Here is a 22,338-nt window from a genome sequence, read left to right on the forward strand (position 1 = left end):
TTTTTAATTTTCCTGACCATCTTTGCAAAGTTAGTGCCATGACAATTTCTCATATGATCATAATATTTCACTAACACAAAGTCCCCCAATAAATGATAATAAAATACACTATTAGTAATGGTTCCTTTTGAATTAACCCTTCAGTACTTTTACCAAATTTTTCTGGTATTGAATTCTATGTTTATTTTATTTTCTCTGACGTTGTGTAAAAAACGTCTGTTTTATATTGGTTTTGTGTTCTTTGGTACCTCTATCAGGTTCATTACTTTAAACAATTGTTTAAAGTAATGAACCTGATAGTGGGCTTGTCACGTCAAAGGGAAGTTTGGGTTCTGTACTTTTTATCAAATGGGAAGAGGAACACATGTAAATAACTTTAATTGATATATTTCGTTTTTGGAGTAAATTTGGTAAATTTTTAATTTAGGCAATCATTTTTTGTATGAGTGTGTTGTTTTTTTTTATTTATTATTTTTTTTACTCCACCCCTTTATTTTTTTATTTAATTATATTTGATATTTTTCACAATAAAAATAAAAATATAACTCCATATATGAGTATTACCATTATTATTTCTCTGAATGTTATAGAAAAATTCGGTATGCATGTGGGTGTGTTAGAGTATGTGTAAGTGCATGATATAAATTTAAAAATAATAAATTGTTTTATTATAAATGTGACATCTCTAATAAACCAAACTGATTGAAAATCGGTTGAAAATTCAGTGAGTTATGGTGATTTTAATCGTTGAAAGACCTCTGTCTCTGTTGACTAATGCAGTAAGCACACGCGGCTTCGCCCGGCCCAAGATGGCGGCCGCGTTGACGCATCCTTCCAATGGATCGCAGCGTCAGAGGCGGACTCTACGTATGGCCTCGGTTGGAATATCACGTGACTTTTGGTGTGCTGAATATGACATGCTCGACGTGCGATCGAGCAGATCGGCTCGAGCATAACATCCTTACTTGCGGGTAAACTTTATTAAACCGAACCAACGTTTCTTTAATAGTAAAAGAAACATTAAAGAGTTGAGGTGCAGATAGAAGAGCTCGAGGATCCGCTTCAATTCTTTTCAGGTATTTTCTGCAACCTTATTCAATGGAAACTTGAAATTACAGCTGGAGACTCCGACGTATCTGGATACTGACTGTTGTTGGTTTCAGTCCGCTGCGGAGACCAGCTCGCTGGGGAGAAACGACGGGACGGAAGGAGGATCGAACAAAGACACGTTATCGAGGGATCCTCTTCCGGAAGGAAGGTGAGAATTTTCATACTTTGGTGTGATGTGTTTGGTTTAAACTGTAATATTCCCGGGAATTGTGTGGTTGTGATGTTTGGAGCTTAGTGAGGTTCAGTTGTAGGTTGTAGATTGTTCCTCTCTGTTTAATGCTGGGCTCACACCAAACGTTTTTCACCGCGGTGAAGTTGGTTTTAGGTTGGATATTCGACAGACATTCATCATTTCGTGTTCAATAGCTTCCGTTTCACGCGACCAAAACACGTAATTCCTGACCTGTATTATAGCACAAGAAGAGACAAACAAGACACACCCCTTTTGATTTGGTTTGATGGTTCCATCTATTTTTTTTTAAATGTATAATAAAAAAATCTATATTTCTTCAATAGCTTCCACATTATGAGACCGAGGGGCCCCAAACCTCAACTAAAATATTCTACTAAGACACACAAACAAGACACACCCCTTTTGATTCATTTTGAATGCTCCTTCTGTTTTTTACATTTTTTTTTACAGTAAAAAAATCTATATTTCTTCAATAGCTTCCAAATTATGAGACCGAGGGGCCCCAAACCTCAACTAAATTATTCTACTAAGACACACAAACAAGACACACCCCTTTTGATTCATTTTGAATGCTCCTTCTGTTTTTTATCATTTTTTTTACAGTAAAAATATCAATATTTCTTCAATAGCTTCCACATCATGAGACCGAGGGGCCCCAAACCTCAACTAAAATAGTCTAGTAAGACACACAAACAAGACACCCCTTTTGTTTCATTTTGAAAGCTCCTTCTGTTTTTTACAATTTTTTACAGTAGAAATATCAATATTTCTTCAATAGCTTCCACATTATGAGACCGAGGGGGCCCCAACCTCCCCAACCCCTAACCCACTTCGAATTCAACCTCAGATCAGACGAGACGACCCGCTGAATTTAAGCATATTACTAAGCGGAGGAAAAGAAACTAACAAGGATTCCCTCAGTAGCGGTGAGCGAAGAGGGAAGAGCCCAGCGCTGAATCCCCGTCCGACTGGCGGGCGCGGGAAATGTGGCGTACAGAAGACCGCTCACCCGGTGTCGGTCAGGGGCATTCTGTCTTAGTAGAATATTTTAGTTGAGGTTTTGGGCCCCTCGGTCACATGATGTGGAAGCTATTGAAGAAATATTGATTTTATTACTGTAAACATTTTGTAAAAAACAGAAGGAGCTTTCAAAATGAATCAAAAGGGGTGTGTCTTGTTTGTGTGTCTTAGTAGAATATTTTAGTTGAGGTTTGGGGCCCCTCGGTCTCATAATGTGGAAGCTATTGAAGAAATATAGATTTTTTTATTATACATTTAAAAAAAAATAGATGGAACCATCAAACCAAATCAAAAGGGGTGTGTCTTGTTTGTCTCTTCTTGTGCTAAAATGCAGGTCAGGAATTACGTGTTTTGGTCGCGTGAAACGGAAGCTATTGAACACGAAATGATGAATGTCTGTCGAATATCCAACCTAAAACCAACTTCACCCCGATACGATTTTCACAGTCGCACACTAATAACGTTAGTCTTCAGAAAATCTTACTGGAGCGACAGCGCGCTTCTTCGAGAAAGATATTAATAGATTCGGCTTTTCTGGATTAATCACTCATAAACAGAACATTGCTTCTACTAAACCGACACAACACGATACGATTGTAGCTCGCAATCACAGCGACGTTGACTGTGAGCTATTTTTCATCAAAACGAGCTGTCCTCCGAGCTGGGAGACTTGCATTGAGCTCTATGCAGAGCCTGCCTGTGCTTTACTGGGCAGGGACCGTCAGCAAATTGTAACAACGAAAAAAACATGAAAGGAAAATAACTACAATATGACATGTTGTAGAGCTACCAAACTCGCAGTGCACACAAACCATCTCATATTGATCATACTAAAGCTCTTACTTTGGTAAAATATGCTTACATGTATTTTTAGGATTTTCTTTCACAATTTAAATAATAAATGAGCAATAACTATAGTATGACATGTTGTAGTGGCACCAAACTCACAGTACTAATAAACCATATTGATCATACTAAAGTTCTTACTCTAGTAAAATATGCTTACATGTATTTTTAGGATTTTTTTTTTAAAATAAGTAATAAATGAGCAATAACTACAATATGACATATAGTGACATCAAGCTCGCAGTACTAATAAACCATATTGATCATACTACACCTCTTACTTTGGTAAAATATAAACTGAAATTCTTAATAACATTATATTCTGTATTGATTCTACACTTCTCCCTGAGCTGCCACCTTACCGTGGTGGAGGCGTTTGCTCTTCCTGACGATCCTAGTGGTTATGTTTTCAGGGGCTTTATGCCGCTGGTAGGGTCCCCTGTGGAAAACAGGTGTCTAGGGGAAGGACCAGACGACAAACCATGGACCCAAGTTTCCCTTGCCCAGATGTGGGTCTCTGGGGCCCCCTTCTGGAGCCAGACCTGGAGGTGGGGCAAGGTGAGCTCTTGGTGGTCGGGCCTTTGTTCATGGGGCCCGGTCGGGCTCAACCTGAAAGGGTGACATGGGCCCCCGCTCCCCTGGGCTCACCACCTGCAGGAGGGGCCATAGGGGTCAGGTGCAGTGTGAGCTGGTTGGTGGCCAGAGGCGGGGCCCCTGGCGGTCTGATCCTCAGCTGCAGAAGCTAGCTCTTGGGACGTGGAATGTCATCTCTCTGGTGGGGAAGGAGCCTGAGCTGGTGCACGAGGTTGAACGGTTCCGACTAGATATAGTTGGACTCACCTCAACACACAGCTTGGGCTCTGGAACCACTGTCCTTGAGAGGGGCTGGACCCTCTTACTTTCCGGTGAGAGGCACCAAGGAGGTGTGGGCATCCTAATTGCCCCCCGACTTGGCGCGTGTACGTTGGGGTTTACCCCAGTGGGCAAAAGGGTAGCCTCCCTCCGCCTTCAGGAGGGGGTTTGGTCCCGACTGTTGTTTGTGCACCAGGCAGCAGCGCAGAGTACCCACCCATCCAGATTCTGATGAGTTGTTGTAACACCGGGTGGAGATGCAAAGGCACACTTAATGAAATAATAATGTATAATTCCTTATTGATCCATTGGGGAAACTCTCCCCTTGTTTGCTTTGCCTATAATGTAGAACAAGCATTTCAACCAGGGTTGGTACAGTCAGATAGGTGAGTTTACTGCTTGTGTTTGTCTTGGTTTCGGGTTATTTTTTACATTGCTGGTGTGGGGCTCTGCTGTTAGCACCTCTTTACAACCAGTTGAGGCCGGGACGCAGGTCACACCCACTGTCTACTGCTCAGGGCAAAGCAGATGGAGGCGGTGATTTTGAGGAAAATCCTGTATAAAAGAGAATTTGTTTGACTTCAGTGATTAATCGCATTGTTACGTGCTACATGTCTCTTTCCTTTAAAAGAAGGCCTACGGCTATATAAAGAAATTGCAGTAAATTGTGGTTTACAAACACTACATCAGGGGTTTCCAATCTGCGACTCTGGACATGCAAGTGCCTCTCTGGACCTTCCACAATGCCCCTAAATACGTGGCTAAAATATTTTTTTAAAATCTATCTTTCTTGTCATTAAGTTGGAAACCAGGGACTTTTTTTTTTACTTTACATAATTTTCCACAATTATCTACATCCCTTAGAAGAAAGTCTGTTTATCCTCATTTTAAAAAGGTTTTATGTTTTTCTTTATTTTAAAACCTAAAAATGGGCTTGGACACAGAGCTCTGTGAACAACCAGCCTCTTTAACATTGACCTTTTATGTCTTGCTCTCCTTGTGAAAGGTGTCAATGGTCGTCTTTTGGACAACTGTCAGGTCTGCAGTCTTCCCCATGATTGTATAGCCAACAGAAGTAGACTAAGATTCAAGATTGTTTTTTTGTCATATGCAGGCTCAACACAAGGTCAGCAATGCAATGAAATGCTTAGGATGAGAGGAACTGTTTGACTCACTAAGAAAATCAAGAAGTACTAGTAACTAGGGTTGTCCCGATACAACTTTTTCACTTCCGATACGATACCGATATTGCAGCCATTAGTATTGGCCGATAACGATATCAGTCCGATACAATATCTCAAATCATATATACTTTTGCTTATTTTGTAATGTGAAATGTGAGAAAAGGCTTGATCAAGTGATATTATTCAAACAGAATAGTCAGCAACAGTAGGTATGTGAAAGAAACTGACCCATTTATTAATAACCATGGATTGCATAAATTTAAATCTTAAACATTCTGTGAACATAAACATTCAGTGTTGTCAAACAGTAAGATACTCATCTAAATGCACATCCTATGCTGTTAGAAAATTGACTTTCTCATCCACCACGCTCAAGCATTTCTGTTTCCTATGCTTTCATTTTAAATGACATAAGACAAGTAAGTATGTAACAAGTAAATTAAATAAATAAATAATAAATTGGAGGACCCTGAAAAATAACTTCAATAAATCAAATATAAACAAAAAGTTAATTTTTAAAGTGCAAAATTAAAATTCAAAGTCACGTTTAGCTATTTTATCCTGTCAGTATATGGTAGGAACAACTGAGGGTGGGGAGGAAAAAACAAAACAGAACATTGTCCATTAACTGCCTGCTCAAAGTTAAGAGTCCACAACTTCACTTTCACTGACTGCCCAAAACTATGTGGTCATCATTGCTCTTAGTCTTCACAAAAAAATAGTGTAAACAAAATAAACATATTACTCTAATAACAAGAGCAGAAAACAAATAACCAGTCAGTTAAATGATAACTGCCCTTTCTAATCCTCCATCTCCACTTTCTGCAGTCCGAGCATGATGTGGAGATTCTTTTTTAAGAAGATAAGCATTTCGGCATGCTGAGCTGTCAACCTGCTCCTGTGCTCCTCAATGATAACTGATGCTGTGCTAAAGAGCCGCTCACTCTCAACACTCGTGCAGGGCGCACAAAGGAACTTAACTGCTGTTGCTGCCAGTGTGGGGAGTCGTGCTTCGTTGGCTCTCCAGCAGAGGTGGGAGATTGTGCCATCATCAAGTCATCTCCATGCCATGAATTAGTTCTGCCCAGCCATTGAAGCAGGTGATTCCAATCAACCAGCCCAGTGAACTAACCTGCGCTGAATGGAATTACCTGCCTAAATGGCTGGGCAGAACAAATTCATGGCATGGAGATGACTTGATGATGGCACAATCTCCCACCTCTGCTCTCCAGTAATGTAAAGGATTGTTCTTACGTTCAATAGGAGCCTCACAGAGATAGCTCTCTATTTCAAAGATTACCCCTGGCGTGATCTTCTCTGAAGGAGTTGTTGCTGTGGTGCTTTCCTCCAGTATCTCATCGAAGATGCTGCCAAGGGTGCTGCTTGCACTCTCCATCCGTGGAGTCTTCTTTACTGGCTCAGACACAGTTTTATCAGATGGAGGCGTGGTCTTCAGCTCTTCCTCTACTTTCAACACCGCTACTTTAAATGCTGTCTTTGCATGTTCCAGGTTTTCCACATTTGTGAAGTACCTGGCATAAATATAAAATAATGTAATATTATTTCAGAGGTTTTCACATCCATTTGTGCTCACAGAAAGCAACACAGTCATAATAATGTAAACACTGATTGTGTAACCCACTTTTTTCATTTCATTAACAATATGGATGCATATTTATTCATTTAAATGATTTCTTCATCTGTACAATAGTCATTTATTATCTGTGCAATATTTATTAACTGTGAAACACTAAAAACACTTCCTGGTATCTTCAGTTGCAGCACATTTTTAAAATGATTTTTAATCAACTTGCCTTGTTTCTGATGAATGGTTGTGATATGTGCATGTATGTATGAAATCTGTAATGTGTTTCAGTTTTTCTCATAGATCAAATTTGATAAAATAGATTTAACTATTTAACATAAATTCTCTTACTTGTCTTTATACCGTGGATCCAGCAGTGTTGCCACAGCGTAGAGAGGCTCGGATTCCACATGCTTGAAGCGTCTGTGAACTGCATCCAGAAGGGTGGCTTTCATAGTTTGGATCCGCTGTTCATCCTCACTCTCCTTACTGAGAAACCGTACCAGTACATGGACCGAGGGGATGACATCCGCTGCAGTGGCAGAGGTGGCACTGACAGTATTTGTTAGTTCTTCAAAGGGGGTTAGAACCTTTGAGGTCTTCTCTAACAGTGCCCACTGGTTTGCTGTTAGAATGGCTGGCAGGGTGTTGTTTTCTTCAGATGAGTAGGCCTGCAGTGGCCGTTTTTGATGAATAAGGCTGTCAATCATGTACTTGGTACTGTTCCAGCGTGTCTGGACATCCTGCTGGAAACGTTTTGGTGTGACGTTCAGCTCGATTTGTAGGTCTTCAAGACTCGAATAAGCTTTGGGGGAATGCTTAAAGTGGCCCACTATTTTTCTTCCACTGGCTAGTGCATCACTTACAGCTCGCTGTGACAAAAGCCCCTCGCGGACTACAAGCTGAAGACTGTGTGCAAAACACCCTAAGCTTGGCACACCTAGCTGATCCATAGCCTTTCTCATATTAGCAGCATTGTCTCTTAAAACAACATGGACCTTCATTTTGTCGACTTTCCAGTCACGCAGCATCTCCTCCATGGCGTTCGTGATGGCATTAGCTGTATGTGAACCTCTGAATTCGCGTGCATGTAACACTGCTCTCTGCAAAGTAAAGTCAGTGTCTATCCAGTGCGCAGTCAGGCTCAATAAAGACAGCGGACAATGGTCTGAGCTCCAGATGTCGGTGGTAAAGCTAACAGCAGTTGCTTTCTCCACATGTGCGGCAATACACTTTTGAACTTCTTTATGCATCTCGGGTATAGTTTTTTCAACAATGTAGTGGCGGCTGGGCATAATGTAGCGGGGCTCGAGGTGTCCGATCAAGCGTTTAAATCCGACATTACTCACCACTGACAGGGGCTGGTCATCGAGCACAATAAATTGTCCTATCTTTTCTGTTATAGCTAATGCCTTTTTGCCATCCCTTGGGAGTTTGTCACGCTGTGCAAGTGTTTCAGACAGCGTTGGCTGTTTGAAGGAGACAGAAGTTTGTTTCTTCATCTCAGTCGTCCTGCGAAAATCCTCATGCAGTTTTTTATGATGCTGCTTCAAATGCGCGATGAGGTTGGACGTATTAAACCTCCCCTGTTGTGTGCCACCTCGGGAAACTTGTGCTTTACAAGTGTTGCACTCAGCTGCAACGTCCTTTTCGGACTTTAACGAAAAATACTGCCACACGGCTGACATTGCTCCTGCTCCTCGCTACTTTGCCAGCACACGTTGTTGTGATCACGTGGGCTCTGCATGCTGGACCCTGGCGCTGCAGGATAGAATTGCTGGAGTGGAATAAAGAGCGGAGTGGACTGCTTATATCGGTGTGCTTATATCGGAGATTTTTTATGCAGGCCGATACTGTATTTTTGGCTGATATCGGACCGATTTCCGATATCAATATCGGATCGGGACACCCCTACTAGTAACATATATATATTTTATTTTTTTTTCTCCAGTGTTCCCCAGAGTGAGCCCTCTGCACTGGTGCCCGTGTTGGTGCCCTGACCTCTGTGATCCGGCCAACTCCTCGTGCAGACGGCTCCTGGGATAGTGTTTTGACTCCTCTGTTCTCAGCCACATATTAATCTGACGTGTGTGTGTGAATATGTATATGTGGTGATGGAGATGGGGGGCTTTCTAATTCTTTTAAAACCTGTAAAGCACTTTGTGCTACATTTCATTGTATGAAAAGTGCTTTATAATAAAGTTTGATTGATTAATCGCAGCATGTCATGCGATTAATCGCTATTAAACATTTTAATTGTTGCCTAGCACTAATATACGTATATATGTATGTATATGTAAATATATTTATCTTCGCTGTCCGATGAAAAGCACGTATCTCCAGAATTCCTTTTTTACAGGAGCATGAAAAAACTTTTTCTCATAAGCTAACTTACAAAGTAAACCCAAGTCTGTGTAAATAGACATATTTATGACCCGTAATGAAACCCTGTTCGCACATTTATCAGTGATGTATTTAAATAATTTTACATGGATTTACTTTGTTGTGAGCGATCGTGGACATGTTTTTTTAAATAGCATCTTCCAACAACATCCGGTTATATGCGGGCTTCGACCCTCCTTTTTATGTCCCACTAAGTTGGTAAACTATTGATAGCAGGCTATTCTAAACTTAGCATAATATGCTCATCAAAGCTTTTTTTTGCCATTTTATATTGAAATCAAGATAACTCATATAACTCAACAGTCATTTGATATTGACGTGCGCACAGAGTTTGATGTCATTCATTCATTCATTCACCATTTTCTACACCACTCAGTCCAATTCAGGGTAGCGGTAAATTGGTTATTAAGTTAAATCATGTGACATCAGCGAATGCTTGAGCAACACTTCAATGCAATTCAGCAACAACTCAGCTGAATGTACAGGGGACGATTTTGTCGCCTATAATCTGAATACAGCTTTCTGCTGTTGCAACATTTATTCTTGGTGTAAAAAAGAAACAACTGTACCGAAAACACACACCTCAGACGTAAAATGCACTTCCTTCTCGTGGGGGATAGCTGGGGATGCCTTTCTTTATATATATATATATATGGAGAGATATAGAGATGGGAATTTAGTTTTCTTTCCTTTTTATTTCAGTCTTCCCTGCAGATGTGCAGCAACTGTTGGTGATAACAGAGGAGGTTTCTTGGAGTCTGGACAAGCAGGATCCAGAGGAACTATGGCCCAATCAGGATGGAGAGCAGTTGATGATGGGCTGGTGGAGAGTGTCACCAGTCTACCAATGATGATGGCTCCTGTGAAGACTGAAGATGATGAAAAAGAACTTCAGCCTTGGTCATATTCAGCCCACCTTTATCAAACCCAAACTGAAGGTAACACAGAGGTAGAGGCTCCAACCAACAACCCAGATAAACAGATTAAATCAGAAACTGATGGAGAGGAATATGGAGGACCAGAAATAAGCAGTGACCCAGACCCGAACAGTCATTTACAACAACACAGTGACAGAAAGGCTTCAGGCTCTTCTGAGATAAAATATTTGTCACATTTTGGACCTGAAATGAAAGACGACGATAAAAGCTGGAATGACAACATGGCACATGGGTCAGGTGTAAACAATGATGTCGAATGTAATGCTGTCAAAACCTCCCTCAGCTGCTCTGACTGTGGTGAAGAGTTTCACTCTCAACGATCTCTCCAGAGACATTTAACAAAAAGGTCTTGGAGCTGCTTGAATAGTAAGAAATGTTTGACACAAAGTAAAAATAACCCAAAACAGGTCCACACAGGAAAGAAAACAGTTCGATGTGATGTTTGTGGTAAAATCTTTAGTCATAGAGTAAATCTTAATAGACACATGAAAATCCACACGGGAGACAAACCATTCAGCTGTGATGAATGTGGACATAGATTTAGTCAAAAGACAGACTTCAACCGACACATGAGAATCCACACGGGTGAGAAACCATTCAGCTGTGATGAATGTGGGCAAAGATTTAGTTACAAGACAAGTTTAAAATTACACATGAGAATCCACACAGGAGACAAACCGTTCAGCTGTGATGAATGTGGACATAGCTTTAGACGAAAATGTAAATTAAATGAACACATGAGAATCCACACAGGAGAGAGGCCATTCAGCTGTATTGAATGTGGACAAAGATTTAGTCAAAAGACATACTTAAACCAGCACATGAGAATCCACACAGGTGAGAAACCATTCATTTGTGATAAATGTGGGCAAAGATTTAGTCAAAATACAGGCTTAAACCAACACATGAGAACCCACACAGGAGACAAACCATTCAGCTGTGATGAATGTGGACAAAGATTTAGTCAAAAGACATACTTAAACCAGCACATGAGAATCCACACAGGTGAGAAACCATTCATTTGTGATGAATGTGGGCAAAGATTTAGTCAAAATGCAGGCTTAAACCAACACATGAGAACCCACACAGGAGACAAACCATTCAGCTGTGATGAATGTGGACAGAAATTTAGTCAAAAGAAAAGCTTAAACTTACACAGGACAATCCACGCAGGAGACAAGCCATTCAGCTGTGATGAATGTGGACAACGATTTAGTTACAAGACATACTTAAATCAACACATGAGAATCCACACAGGAGAGAAACCATTCAGCTGTGATGAATGTGGACGCAAATTTAGTCAAAAGACAAGCATAAACTTACACATGACAATCCACACAGGAGAGAAACCATTCAGCTGTGATGAATGTGGACAAAGATTTAGTCGAAATGACTACTTAAAGAAACACATGAGAATCCACACAGGAGACAAACCATTCAGCTGTGAGTTTTGTGGTGACGTTTTTACGTGGCATCTCTCTTTGAAACGACATATTTGTGTCCACACAAAATAGAGGAGGCACAGTTGCAGGATTTTGCTGTAAACAATGTGTTGTTTGCAGTGTCGATATGTGCTGGTTAGTGTTAGATATTATTTTAATTAGTCTTGGAATGTATAACAAGTATGACCCTAATCAAAAACATCTAATTGCAGCTTTGTCCCTGCTAAGCGAGGAAGGTCTATCAAAAAAGGTCACAAGAGGCATGAGAAGTGAAACTGACAAGGGGTTTTGAGCAGTGCTTGTGTTTGCAGTAGAAAGAACATGCATTTTGTAGTAAGGGGAATTTCTGAAAGTGAATAGAGTTTAAGTCTTGGAACAGGAAGTCTGCGCTATGTATGTATGTTTTGCAGAAGTTGCAGGAACAGGAAGCCAGTACCAGACGAGGCCGAGCCAGACTGCAAGAACACAGTAAAGATCTGCCTTGCAACAGCTGACTAGTTAGTTATAGCGTCCAATCACTGTTTAATTTAGACAAGGTTTAATTACTGGGTTGAGGGAAAGCAGCAGTGTTCTGATTTTGGCAGCAGTTTCAGCAGAACTCCTTCCGATGTAACCAGAGACGGTGAGATAGTCTCAGAACCCAGAATTCTGTACACAATTGTAAAAATAAATACATTTACTTTCAGAGACGCTGTTTGTTCTCACTGACCAAATCAACAAATGCACGTGGAAAATCTTAGGTAAAAGGATATTAGTGTGTAAAGTACCTGGTCTTTATTGTCTGTACATTTTTAAGGTTTTCTCCAACCTTCATAGAACTTAAGGGGGTATTCCATGGAAGTTGCTCAAGAAAGAAAAAATATCGACTCAAACTAGAACCATCTCCTAATTTAGTCTCAACTTGTTTGACACTAGAACCGCCAAGGGGTAAATTTTACCTCCTTGGTTTTTCAAACACTTGTATCTCAGTTAAAAAAAAAAACCCTACTTCTCAGTATTTGTGACTTTTCCTGAAATGGGTCCAGTAATGGGTCCAATTTTGGTGAGTGTGTGATCACAAGAAATCTGAGCATATATACCTAGAACCACCAAAGAGGTAATTTATACCGTCTAATTTAATGCACTGTGTTCAGCTGTCGGATGTTTTCGCACCATTCCTGGTTGCTTAGTAACGCATGTGAGTTTGACAGCTGTCAGAGAGTGGGTTTTACAATCGTTTAGGGTTATCTAGGGCTAAATTTGACAAACGGATAAATACAATAGATGGATGAATGCCAAAGAAGCTTTTGACAGATTTGAGGATTTTGACAAGTCGGTGGAGGAATCGGTGGGGGGAGAAAGTGATCTTTCATTTTTACCCGGCAATGAGTCATCTACTGAGGATGACCTGATGAAAGATTGCAGACCAAGGAAAAGGTCCTGGCTTTTGGCCACAACTGAGGAGTCATCAACCACACATACTCAGCCCTGGTAGCCGACAGGCCTGCAGTTAAAGGTGATGACTTGTCATTTTGTAACATCCTGGTAACATTTTCTTCTCTAGCTGCACTAACTCTACTTTAGCTTATTTTATTTGCACCTTTGGCACAACTGTTGACCAGGGTAGACTGTCAGTGCGCCCCAACCGCATCACGCTGCCAGGGTGGAGATCAGCCCACGCAAAGGGCGCAAGGGGTCTGCAGCGATATCGGCTACCCACCCGATCCGTCTTGAAACACGACCAAGGAGCCTGACGCACGCGCAAATCAAAGGACTCGCAGCAATGTTTATTTATAGTATCTTCCTCTAAAATGAACTAAAATATTGAAATCTGTTATTGCTATTTAATATATGCTGTTTTGACTGTTAAGCATTTTTTTAAAGTCTCCATTATAACCATTCAAATAAATGTAAACGAATAACTTAAATGCATCTTTCTGTTATTTGCAGCTGTTGCAGCAGAGGGTGGTAAAAAATTACCCTTCGAGGTTCTGGGAGTATTGGAATATTGGCGGTTCTAGTGTTAAATTTAGTGCAGCCTTATTTAACCCAGGTTCATTAAAGACAGACTTCAACAAAGGTTGCTTACAATCTGTCTGATCTGTCTGATTCTCCAAATGTTGGCCTCACACATTATTAGGGATCTACCGATATGGATTTTGAAGGCCGATACCATTTTCTTCATCAGCCTTAGCCGATGATCGTTACAAGGAGTGTCCCAATTCACGATCTGCACACTTCGAAGTGCGGATTTGTTGGCTACATATGTCATCACGGTGCGCGAAGAATTCACAGAATTTGAATGACCCTCCAAATCCACATTTCCTTTGGCCTCAAACTTAGGCCACTGGTGATGCATTCTTCACGGCCTCTTTTCTCCCAGAATTCATTGTGCACAAGACGGTGGTGAATCAGAAATCGAACTCAGAAGAGGACTTTTTAGGTTTCAATAAAATTTTGTTAAAATAAAGTGCTTTTTTAAAACTACACTTTAGTAGAAACTTTACAAAACCAAGTACGTTAGAAACATGTTTGTTAAATAGTGACACTAAAAATCTGCAATATTCGCTGTTCATTGATTTTTAGGGGGTTAATGAAGTGTGCACCGGCTGGAAAACAGCCTCAGACCATGTATTTTTTAATTTTTATTTATTTATTTTTTACTGTCCGTGTTAACTTACACTGAAGTGTCCTATGAGTAATTTCAGAGGCGTAAGTGATTCAACGTCCTATGTTGCCATGGGAAATTCTTTGCTAAGTAGGCTGTCCCATTTCACGGACATTAAGCAGACTTCGAAGTGTGTTGACTCCGGAGGGCACTCCGTATCCTACGTAGTCTGCACACTTCGAAGTGTGCAGACCCTGATTTGGGACACACCTAAAGCCTGCCCTTTTTTTTCTTGAGCTGATATTTGGAGTCAACACTGCTTTAGCTCCATCCATAACCCATTTACTTCATATAAACAGCACAATGATAACAAATGTTAGTCAAAAACAAAAAAGAAATTTTCATTTAACTTAAAATTTAACAAATGGTAAAAAGAGGTAGAAATGTGAGGCAGAATAAGTAATGTATCGTAATGTTTGAACGTTATCAAACCCATTTAAGAAACAAAGCTTCTGCAGAGTTAGCTGATTTTGCTGTTTAACTTAGAAAATTAGTCAAGATTAAGGGGTAAATGCAGCGATCTGCAACCTTTACAATCTCAAGAGCCATTTTCCCTTAGGCCACTTAAATAAAACTTGTTTCAAGATTGTTATAGAAAAGGCAATTTATAATTTTTAATAAATATCTTCTACAGGAAATTTGTTGTCATTGTTGAAGAACCACATTTTAATTTCTTGTGACAAAGCAGTCTTGTCACTGACAGCTGTCCATACCTACTGTTGCAAATATTTTATAAGCATTTTGATTCATTTACTCATTTACTATTCATTTACTCATTTAAGCATTCTTATTCATTTACATTTTATCCTTAGATTTTAGTAACATGCATTAGGCTTTGCTTTTAATAGAACTACAGCTTAATTGTCATCATTGCTTTGCAGGTTACAGATAGTGTATTCACATAAACTCATATAAGGTTACTGAGTTCAATACTGAGAAAACAGCTGACAATTAGCGGCCTTGACAATGTTCTAGATGGCCACTAGGGAGTAAATCGTAAATATTTTTGTATCTCTTTGCTTATCTATTCACTCCTAGCAGAACGGAATTTCCCAGTAACTCAGAAATCATTAAAAAGTACAGCCTTTTGTGTAAAATGGTGGGAACAGGTAGAAGGAGGTCAGCACAGAGAGACAGACAGATAACAGGGCAGAGCGAAGTATCTTTTTCTTTTCAGCTCTGACGTACCCCAAAAGGAGGACCTGGAGGAATCAAATTCCCGGAAGAAGGAAGGACCACCTTGCAAAATACACATTCACATGAATGCTCACCACATGCACGCACATAGCCACAATGCATTGTATCACTATAAATGAGGAGGATAACTTAGGTAGGCGGGTCTTTTGGCTGAACCGAAGGTTCCCGACACTTCTGTGTTTTAGTGGACCAGATGCTAAGGCTAACAGGCCTCCTTCTCGAGAAGATATGTATTGTTTTCTTATTACTGGCTTAACAAAGAATTGTCAATTCTACTCAAACTCTGGTGTTTTTGCCTTCTTTTAAAAATGTGGATTTTTGAACACTCTTCCTTCTGATGATTGATTTACAGGGGGTGAACAAATCTTTTAAAGCCAACAAAGAATATTTTAAAACTTCAATTGGTGACCCCCGACGTGATCCACTAAGAACGGCAACGGAGAGCATCCAGAGCAGGATTCGGGTTGTCTGAGTCTGGGCGCCCACCACAACAAAGGTAAGCAGTAACCTATTGTACTTATATGTACTAAATACTGCAGATTGATTTTAACCAAATTTATCAGACATCCTGAACCCTCACTCTGGTGAGTAAAAAGCCAGTCTGTAGAAAAGCAATTCATTATATGGTAAAAAGTTAAAGGGTATTTCAGTCCCTTTAAGGATAGGGGTGCCAGTCCCCTACAAGTAAACAGGGTCTCAGTCCCTGTAAAAGTGAGGTGCCAGTCCTTACCGCAGGAGGTTTCAGTCCTCCTGTGAGTAAAAAGGGTATTTCAGTCCCTTTAAGGATAGGGGTGCCAGTCCCCTACAAGTAAACAGGGTTTCAGTCCCTGTAAAAGTGAGGTGCCAGTCCTCACCGCAGGAGGTTTCAGTCCTCCTGTGAGTAAAAAGGGTATTTCAGTCCCTTTAAGGATAGGGGTGCCAGTCCCCTACAAGTAAACAGGGTTTCAGTCCCTGTAAAAGTGAGGTGCCAGTCCTCACTGCAGGAGGTTTCAGTCCTCCTGTGAGTAAAAAGGGTTCCAGTCCCTTTCTAGTTTTGGGGTACCCCGTTGTATGTTTTATGTTTGTCTAATGTCTTATGAATAATAATTTATGAATCCAAATATAAATATTAAGATAAATATATCATTACAACAATAATAGTGGGGAAGAAAATATATATATATATAAATAGTGTGTAGAGCAAACTGTGGTGGCTTTGATACACAGAACATAGAGCAACTGAAGATAATAACCTAAAAGTGTGGGATTGCACTGTCCTATTCTAGAACCGGACAGCAGCAGCTCAGAAGCTGTGGTGATTTTGCTTAAAGCATTGTGATAGTTTTGCATTGTGAGTGTTTTCAGAAGTTTTTTGAGAAGCTGTGGTGATTTTGCTTAAAGCATTGTGATATTTTTGCATTGTGAGTGTTTTTAGAAGTTTTTTGAGAAGCTGTGGTGATTTTGCTTAAAGCATTGTGATATTTTTGCATTGTGAGTATTTTCAGAAGCGTTTTGAGAAGCTGTGGTGATTTAGCATAAAGCATTGTAATATTTCTGCATTGTGAGTGTAAATCAGAGCTTCAGTTATTTTCCTATGGTATTTTGCATACTGTATTGTGACATCTTTGCATTGTGAGTGTTATTAGAGCTTTAGAGATTTTTCTGTGGTGATTTTTGCCTGCAGCGTTGTGGCATTTTTTCATTGTGAGTGTATTCAAAGCTTTAGTGATTTTGCTATGGTAATTTTGCATGTGTCATTGTGATATTTCTGCATTGTGGGAGAATTGTATTGTGGGGAGGCTTTTAAACACAGAGCTTGAAGTGTTTTGAAAAAAAAAAAAAAAAAAAAAAACTCTTTGCTGTCTTCATTTAATTCCGGACAGTAGAGGATTGAGACAGCAGAACTTTTACTGGATAAATTTTTCTGCTCTGTGGGGGGAAACTGTATTGATTGTTGACTTCTGTTGTGTGGAGAATTAAAACCGGGTTTTGCGAATATCACACCGGATGCTGAGTGAACATTTTGACTGAAGCATCGCACTGGTGGAAACCTAGTGGTGTTAACATAAGCCAGTGGTCTGGTGAAGTAGGTTGATCTGTGATCTCGCAGGTGCTGTGAAGGTAGCAAACCCGGGGACACGATCCATTCACATACATCAGAGTCCATATTTTATAACATGTCTATTTCAGCAGAGCAAGTCCCTCCTGCGGAGGGCAAGAAAGACAACTTTTTAACTCGTGTAAAAAATCAAGCCCAGTCAAGCATTGCAGGCAAAGAAAAAGAGTTTGATTCTTGTTGGTCAGATTGTGTGACTAGAATGCAGACAAGCCAGGTGAATGTGGTAAACCCTGACCCTCGGAAAGTTTTGATATGGTTAAAATGTGCAGGATCTGAGGCAGAAGGAGCTAAGGAGGTTGTTAAGAAAGACATGGAAAATGCGAGTAGGATTAATAAGGGTAAGAAGAAGAAAAAATTTGAAGAAGCCGAGAATTGGAGAGCTTTTATTCATCATATCTATATTACTGCAACAGCATTGTATGCACTTCAGCGACACCAGCGTAGCAGACACGGGGGGTCGAGCTTCTCTCCCTCCCGTCCTGATCCACCTCCTTATCAGACCTCTCCAAGCCCTGCTCTTCAGGCGCCCATCATTAATGTAAAAGGAGGATTTTTGGATTGTGAGGAGGCTTGGGCAGACTCTTTGACTTCTCATACAACCCTGTATCCATCACTTCTCCATTCTACATCAATGGAGCAGGATAAGAGGGACAGTTCTAGCAGAAGAAATGTTACTAGTCAGCTTATAGACCACCCTCAGGAGACTGAGCACACATCTTGCTCCCAGACTGGACCACTTTCTGGTTCAGACGGAACATTTTCTATGACAGTGGCAGGAGTTTTGAGTGCCACTCCAGTAAAAGCCAGCACGAACCCCTTTCTGCAGCAGATGGAGGACATTTCTTGACAGAACCACCAACAGGTCACTCATGACTCCACTTCTTTGTGGCATTCTTCTCGGGACCCCGCTCCCTCTGCCAGCATGGCCACTTCTGACTTGATTACTTTTAAAAGCACAGAAAACATTTCTTCAGTGGAACCGCAGAGCTCTCTCACCGAGCCACAATTGGGCCCACCATACTTTCAGAACATGCCACAGCGACTTGGAGGAAATTTTCCTCTGATGCAACACCAAGCTGGAGGCTCAGTTTACAAGCCTTATTCTTTGACAGATATGCATTCTCTTACTTCTAAGTTGCCTGCTCTCACTTCTGGGGGACTGATGTGGTGGAACAAAATGATTTCTCTTACTGCAGGGACTCAATTAGCTCTGGGAGATGTGCGAGGGATGGTTGCCTCTTGTACATCCACTCTGACTCTCAGAGAACTTGATTACTTGGCAGGAACTTTTACTCATCCTAATGACACCCCTTTGGGACCTTATGCTACTGCATGGTCAGCTGCACTTGACAGAACATTTCCCCCTCCTGTGGGTGATGTAGCTAAAATGACTTTCCAGAGAGATGACAAAGAGACACCAGAGGACTATGTACTGAGATGCATTACTACATACACTGACAGGGTGGGGCATCACCCCAGCCGTAGTGAGGTCCACTGTTCATTGTTTAAGCAGGCGTTTGAGTCTGGCCTCCCTATTGAGGGTGAGGACAAATTAGGGGACCAGCCTGACCTTTTCCCTTCAGAAGCTTTTGAGCGCTATTACATGTTTGCTAAGCATCATCTTAATCAGTATGACAAAAAGCAGAAGGACCAGCAACATCAGAAAGAAGATATAGAAGTCACTGTGCTTAAACTACAGCTTGCTAAACTTAGAGAGGAAGTTAATAAGGACAAAAAGACCAAAGAAGCTAAAAAACAGATGGTAGCCACGCCCCCTACTCCTCCACTTCAGGCCCCGGTGACTGTAGCTCCACAGGCCCCTCCCCCAGCTATGCATCAGTCCTATTATCCAACCTACTCTGGCCCTCCCAGAGGGCGGGGTAGCTTTCAGGGACGGTCCAATGGGGGCTGTACTAGGCGGGGTGGGCGGAGAAGGGGTGGATCTGGGCGTCAGGGTTGTTACAGTTGTGGACAGACTGAACACTGGCAGAGGGAGTGTCCCTTCCTTCAGCCACTCCCACATCAGGCACCCTATGCCTCTGCAGCTCCGCCCCCACCACCTCCTCCTGGAACTGGAGGGTGGATACCTCAGCAATAGGGATGCCCAGGAGGAGCCTATCCAGTCATGGGGGAGGAGGCAGAGCCCATGATGACCGTCAGAGTGGGTGGAAAGTTTGTGACTTGCTTGGTAGATTCAGGGGCAAAATGGTCCACGTTAACCTCTGTTTCACCTGAACTTTTATCCACTGATACTTTGGCACTCACTGGCTTCTCTGGGACTCTTCAATATCTGCCACTCACTGCTCCTCTACCCACTGAGGCAGCTGGATATCATTTTGAACATCGCTATGTTTCCTCTCCACACTGCCCAGTCCCACTGATGGGCAGAGACATCCTCACTAAGCTGAGAGCAGAAATTCTTTGTTCTCCAGATGGAGTGACTGTCAGATTCCCTAATGGAAATATAGTGGACTGCAACTCTGGTCTCATTCATTCTGCCTCACATGGACAATGGCTTCTTTCCACCCCTCCTGCTTCTGCACCCAGCATGCAAACTGAACATGCACGTATATTCTGGCTTCTTTTGGATGACCTCACACCTTCACCACAGTCACTGCTCACCCTGTATGCTCAATGGTCCCCCTGGATCCATCACCATGCTCCCTACGGCCCCCCTCCTGACCCTCCTCACTGTACTATGTTATATGATCGCTGGGACACCAGCACTGATTATTATCACAGATGGACAGATGAGGCTGTGGGGACCTGGGACCTGTCTGGCTCTGGCATTGCTTTGGGCCCCCAAGGTGTGGCTGCTTTAATTGATTTAACCCCTGAACAGTTATCCTTTTATGAAATGTCTCCTTCTGCAGCACCTCATGTCACTCTGGCAGTCAGTCCTGCTCATTCTGCTAAAGATTTAGGCCCTATGTGTAAGCAGGCCTCAGATGCTTCTGACTGGGTGAACACTCAGCTGCCCCAGGTTTTGTTTTCTCCTTCCACTTCACTGTACAAAATCTGTTCCCTCACTCAGGACAAAGCTACACCTGAAACTGTTCTTTTGGACATACAGCATGGCCGTGAAAAAACTGACCATCCACATAAAGATTTCCTTTGCTCCACTCTGCCCTCTTCCCTGTGGGCTGAGGGGCCAGGTGATGTGGGAACACCTATGAAGGTTTCCCCTGTTACTTTTGACTAGGAGTCCCCCAGACCTGTCTTTCGAGCTCAATATCCCATTTCTGAAAAAGCTATGGCTGGATTAAGACCTGTCATTGCTGATCTCAAAGCTAAAAAGGTTATTTATCCTACCTCTTCTCCCTGGAACACTCATATTCTTCCTGTCCCCAAACCAGGAACTGACATTTTCAGGATGGCACATGACCTCAGACTCATTAACCAGATAACCAAAACCAAACCACCTGCAGTCCCTAATCCTTATACCTGCCTGAACTCCATCACCTCCTAATTCCAGTTTTTCTCTGTCATTGATCTGAAGAATGCTTTCTTTCACATTCCTCTTCACCCATCAGTCCAACCTCTTTTTGCTTGGTTCAGTGTCATCCTCTCACTGTACACACCCCTCATGGAGTTAGAACTTTGTTGGACTCTTCTGCTTTCACTCTCTCTCCTCTTAGATGCACAAAAATTTCCCTCATTGTGTGTCAGCCCCATATCACCTTTGAGAGCACCCGTTCTAATGCAGCTGAGGCCTTCCCTGATGGAGAACCACATGACTGTGTGCCCAGAGTTATCTCTTTTTCATCTTTTCGCCCTGGCCTGTATGCCACACCTCTTTCTGATCCTGATCTCTCACTCTTTACAGATGGTTGTTGTTTCAGGGGCGTACAGGGGGAGTTAAGGGCCGGATTTGCAGTGGTCCAAGATGTAAATACACAGAGAAAAGAAGGACAGTTTGAAACTGTCCTAGCTGAAATCATTACAGATGAACACAAGTCAGCACAAAAAGCTGAACTAAAAGCTATCATTGCAGCCTTAAAATATGCAAAACATAGAAGAGTGAATATTTTTTCAGATTCTGCTTACATTGTAAATGCTGTACATATGGAACTTCCACAGTGGGAAAAAGGTGGATATCTGACATCCACTCACAAACCAATTAAACATGCCAAACTCATGAAGGACTTGGCACAGGCTCTCTTAGAACCCACAGAAGTAGCAGTTGTTAAAGTCAGAGCACACACGAAAAGCCAGGACAGGCGAGCCAGAGGAAACGCAGCGGCAGATAAAGCAGCAAAAAACGTCACTGGCTATCGACCACAGCTATTTCAGATGCTACTCTCAGACCAGGAGGGACTGAAGGAAATAGAGGAACAGGAATTGAGAGCATCACCAGAGATTATAAATACTACTGTTTACTATTCATTTGATATCTAAATTTTTTCCTTTCTTAGACCTTTTTGGGAGCTAATGAAATTTAATATTTTTATATTCTAAAATTGTATTGTATTTTTATTATAAAGCAGCACTGTTTAAGCTTATAGGGCATGTTTCTTATTTTATCCATTTTAGTTGTCTTTAGAAAAATAAATAAATAAATAATTATAAGGTACCCCCTTTCCAAGATGGTTCGCTGAACCACACAAAGCTATAAATGACAGGTCTTATTAGCTAAGAGGACAGGTCTTATTTCCATACATTCCTTAAAAGACAGATAATGAACCTGGACACTGTTGTATTTACAGCAAAGGCATTAATTCAAAACTCTGAACAGATGAGAAGTCATGTTCTCACTGAAAACGATTAAGCAGATTTTAAAAATCATATCAGACATACGTTTTATTTTAAGACAAAATTTGGAA

At 41.4% G+C, this 22,338-nt stretch overlaps 1 protein-coding gene across 4 annotated transcripts in view; it reads left to right on the forward strand.

Annotated features, from left to right (window-relative positions):
- The first annotated feature begins 898 nt into the window (after positions 1-898).
- Positions 899-22,338, forward strand: part of LOC121641304 (gastrula zinc finger protein XlCGF57.1-like) — a 29,174-nt gene continuing 7,734 nt past the window's right edge. Inside the window, exons 1-3 of one of the 4 annotated variants that reach the window (XR_006010683.1) lie at positions 899-1,076; positions 1,164-1,258; positions 8,742-8,827. Coding sequence is in view for 2 of the 4 variants with exons in the window: in XM_041987375.1 (XP_041843309.1) it covers positions 9,978-11,645 (1,668 nt within the window). In the remaining 2 variants the exon portion in view is untranslated. The other 3 variants (XM_041987375.1, XR_006010685.1, XM_041987376.1) reach the window with 3 other exon arrangements.

The sequence above is a fragment of the Melanotaenia boesemani genome, chromosome 6, assembly GCF_017639745.1.
Source record: "Melanotaenia boesemani isolate fMelBoe1 chromosome 6, fMelBoe1.pri, whole genome shotgun sequence".
NCBI lineage: Eukaryota > Metazoa > Chordata > Actinopteri > Atheriniformes > Melanotaeniidae > Melanotaenia > Melanotaenia boesemani.